Source organism: Procambarus clarkii, chromosome 30, assembly GCF_040958095.1.
Source record: "Procambarus clarkii isolate CNS0578487 chromosome 30, FALCON_Pclarkii_2.0, whole genome shotgun sequence".
Lineage (NCBI taxonomy): Eukaryota > Metazoa > Arthropoda > Malacostraca > Decapoda > Cambaridae > Procambarus > Procambarus clarkii.
The window spans coordinates 3,898,017-3,901,451 of record NC_091179.1 but is presented as its reverse complement, the minus strand read 5'-3'; the positions used below and the strand labels follow the sequence as shown (position 1 = coordinate 3,901,451).

Here is a 3,435-nt window from a genome sequence, read left to right as displayed (position 1 = left end):
CAAGTTGTATACTTGACTCTCGTGTTTAGGAGAGTTGTGCCTTAAGCATATATATATATATATATATATATATATATATGCGAACAAGCCTGAATGGTCCCCAGGACATATGCAACTGAAAACTCACACCCCAGAAGTGACTCGAACCCATACTCCCAGAAGCAACGCAACTGGTATGTACAAGACGCCTGTACATACCAGTTCCTGAGCCTACTGGGCTCTATCTTGAGGTTATCTTGAGATGATTTCAGGGCTTTTTTGTGTCCCCGCGGCCCGGTCCTCGACCAGGCCTCCACCCCCAGGAAGCAGCCCGTGACAGCTGACTAATACCCAGGTACCTATTTTACTGCTAGGTAACAGGGGCATGGGGTGAAAGAAACTCTGTCCATTGTTTCTAGCCGGCGCCTGGGATCGAACCCAGAACCACAGGATCACAAGTCCAGGGTGCTGTCCGCTCGGCCGACCGGCTCCCGGCGGACCTGTGTGGACCTGTACAACTTCACTCCATCCTATATATATTCATAATTTATGTAGTAAACTCATTTAGATAGGGGGTATTAAGTTACTAGTTGTGTCTCAGGTTCGTAACACTTCGATTTCAAATATATCGTTGACAACCCTGTCAATTTCCTCTGAATATTTTGTATGTTGTGATCATGTGTCCTATGTTTCGTTTATCTTCTTGTGATATGAGGTCCAGTTTTCCTCAAGATATATGCCTTTCAGTTCTGAAATTAGTCTGTTGTTGCATACTTCGGAGCGGTGAGCCAACCAGCCATGTTGGCGTGGGGAGCCAACATGGGCGTGGGGAGCCAACATGGGCGTGGGGAGCCAACATGGGCGTGGGGAGCCAACATGGGTTTGGGGACCCAACATGGGCGTGGGGACCCAACATGGGCGTGGGGAGCCAACATGGGCTTGGGGAGCCAACATGGGCTTGGGGACCCAACATGGGCGTGGGGAGCCAACATGGGCGTGGGGACCCAACATGGGCTTCGGGACCCAACATGGGCTTGGGGACCCAACATGGGCTTGGGGACCCAACATGGGCGTGGGGACCCAACATGGGCGTGGGGACCCAACATGGGCTTGGGGACCAACATGGGCGTGGGGACCCAACATGGGCGTGGGGACCCAACATGGGCGTGGGGATCCAACATGGGCGTGGGGATCCAACATGGGCGTGGGGAGCCAACATGGGCTTGGGGACCCAACATGGGCGTGGGGACCCAACATGGGCGTGGGGATCCAACATGGGCGTGGGGATCCAACATGGGCGTGGGGGAGCCAACATGGGCGTTGGGAGTCAACATGGGCGTGGGGAGCCAACATGGAAGTGGGGAGCCAACATGGGCATGGGGACCCAACATGGGCGTGGGGACCCAACATGGGCGTGGGGACCCAACATGGGTGTGGGGAACCAACATGGGCGTGAGGATCCAACATGGGCGTGGGGAGCCAACATGGGCTTGGGGACCCAACATGGGCGTGGGGACCCAACATGGGCGTGGGGATCCAACATGGGCGTGGGGATCCAACATGGGCGTGGGGAGCCAACATGGGCGTGGGGAGTCAACATGGGCGTGGGGAGCCAACATGGGCGTGGGGACCCAACATAGGCATGGGGACCCAACATGGGCGTGGGGAGACAACATGGGCGTGGGGAGCCAACATGGGCGTGGGGACCAAACATGGGCGTGGGGACCCAACATTGGCGTGGGGACCCAACATGGGCGTGGGGAGTCAACATGGGCGTGGGGACCCAACATGGGCGTGGGGAGTCAACATTGCGTGGGGAGTCAACATGGGCGTGGGGAGCCAACATGGGCGTGGGGAGCCAAAATGAGCGTGGGGACCCAACATTGGCGTGGGGAGTCAACATGGGCATGGGGAGTCAACATTGGCGTGGGGAGTCAACATTGGCGTGGGGAGTCAACATGGGCGTGGGGAGTCAACATGGGCGTGGGGAGTCAACATGGGCGTATAATATCTACATTTGAAACTGTGTATGGAGTCAGCCTCTACCACATCACTTCCTAGTGCATTCCATTTACTAACTACCCTGACACTGAAAAAGTTCTTTCTAATGTCTCTGTGGCTCATTTGGGTACTCAGCTTCCACCTGTGTCCCCTTGTTCGCGTCCCTCCAGTGTTGAATAGTTCATCCTTGTTTACCCGGTCGATTACCCTGAGGATTCTGTATGTTGTGATCATGTCCCCCCTTACTCTTCTGTCTTCCAGTGTCGTAAGGTGCATTTCCCGCAGCCTTTCCTCATAACTCATGCCTCTTAGTTCTGGGACTAGTCTAGTAGCATACTTTTAGACTTTTTCCAGCTTCGTCTTGTGCTTGACAAGGTACGGGCTCCATGCTGGGGCCGCGTACTCCAGGATTGGTCTTACATATGTGGCTTACAAGATTCTGAATGATTCCTTACACAGGTTCCTGAACGCCGTTCTGATGTTAGCCAGCCTCGCATATGCCGCAGACGTTATTCTCTTTATGTGGGCTTCAGGAGACAGGTTTGGTGTGATATCAACTCCTAGATCTTTCTCTGTCTGTTTCATTAAGTACTTCATCTCCTATTCTGTATCCTGTGTCTGGCCTCCTGTTTCCACTTCCTAGTTTCATTACTTTGCATTTACTCGGGTTGAACTTCAACAACCAATTGTTGGACCATTCACTCAGTCTATCTAGGTCATCTTGTCGCCTCCTACTATCATCCTCTGTTTCAATCCTCCTCATAATTTTTGTATCGTCGGCAAACATTGAGAGGAACGAATCTATACCCTCTGGGAGATCATTTACATATACCAGAAACAGTATAGGTCCAAGGACTGACCCCTGCGGGACTCCACTTGTAACGTCTCGCCAATCTGAGACCTCACCCCTCACACAGACTCATTGTCTCCTGTTGCTTAGGTACTCCTCTATCCATCGGAGTACCTTCCCTTTCACTCCAGCCTGCTTTTCCAACTTTCGCACTAGCCTCTTGTGTGGCACTGTATCAAAGGCTTTCTGACAATCCAAAAATATGCGGTCTGCCCACCCTTCTCTTTCTTGCCTTATTTTTGTTGCCTGGTCGTAGAATTCAAGTAACCCTGTGAGGCAGGACCTGCCTTCCCTGAACCCATGTTGATGCTGTGTTACAAAGTTCCTTCACTCCAGATGCTTTACTAGTTTTTTTCGCACAATCTTCTCCATCAGCTTGCATGGTATGCAGGTTAGGGACACTGGCCTGTAGTTCAGTGCCTCCTGTCTATCCCCTTTCTTGTATATCGGGACTACGTTAGCTGCTTTCCAAATATCTGGCAGTTCCCCCTGTTGCCAGTGATTTGTTATACACTATGGAGAGTGGTAGGCACAGTTCTCTTGCTCCTTCCTTTAGAACCCAAGGGGAGATTCCGTCTGGGACTATAGCCTTTGTCATATCCAAC

At 52.4% G+C, this 3,435-nt stretch overlaps 1 protein-coding gene across 1 annotated transcript; it reads left to right on the top strand.

Moving 5' to 3' along the window:
* The first annotated feature begins 798 nt into the window (after window positions 1-798).
* On the top strand, window positions 799-2,040 carry LOC138369833 (uncharacterized PE-PGRS family protein PE_PGRS54-like). The gene has a single exon (XM_069333573.1). The coding sequence runs from the start codon at window positions 799-801 to the stop codon at window positions 2,038-2,040; it is 1,242 nt and encodes a 413-aa protein (XP_069189674.1).
* Window positions 2,041-3,435: the final 1,395 nt, after the last annotated feature.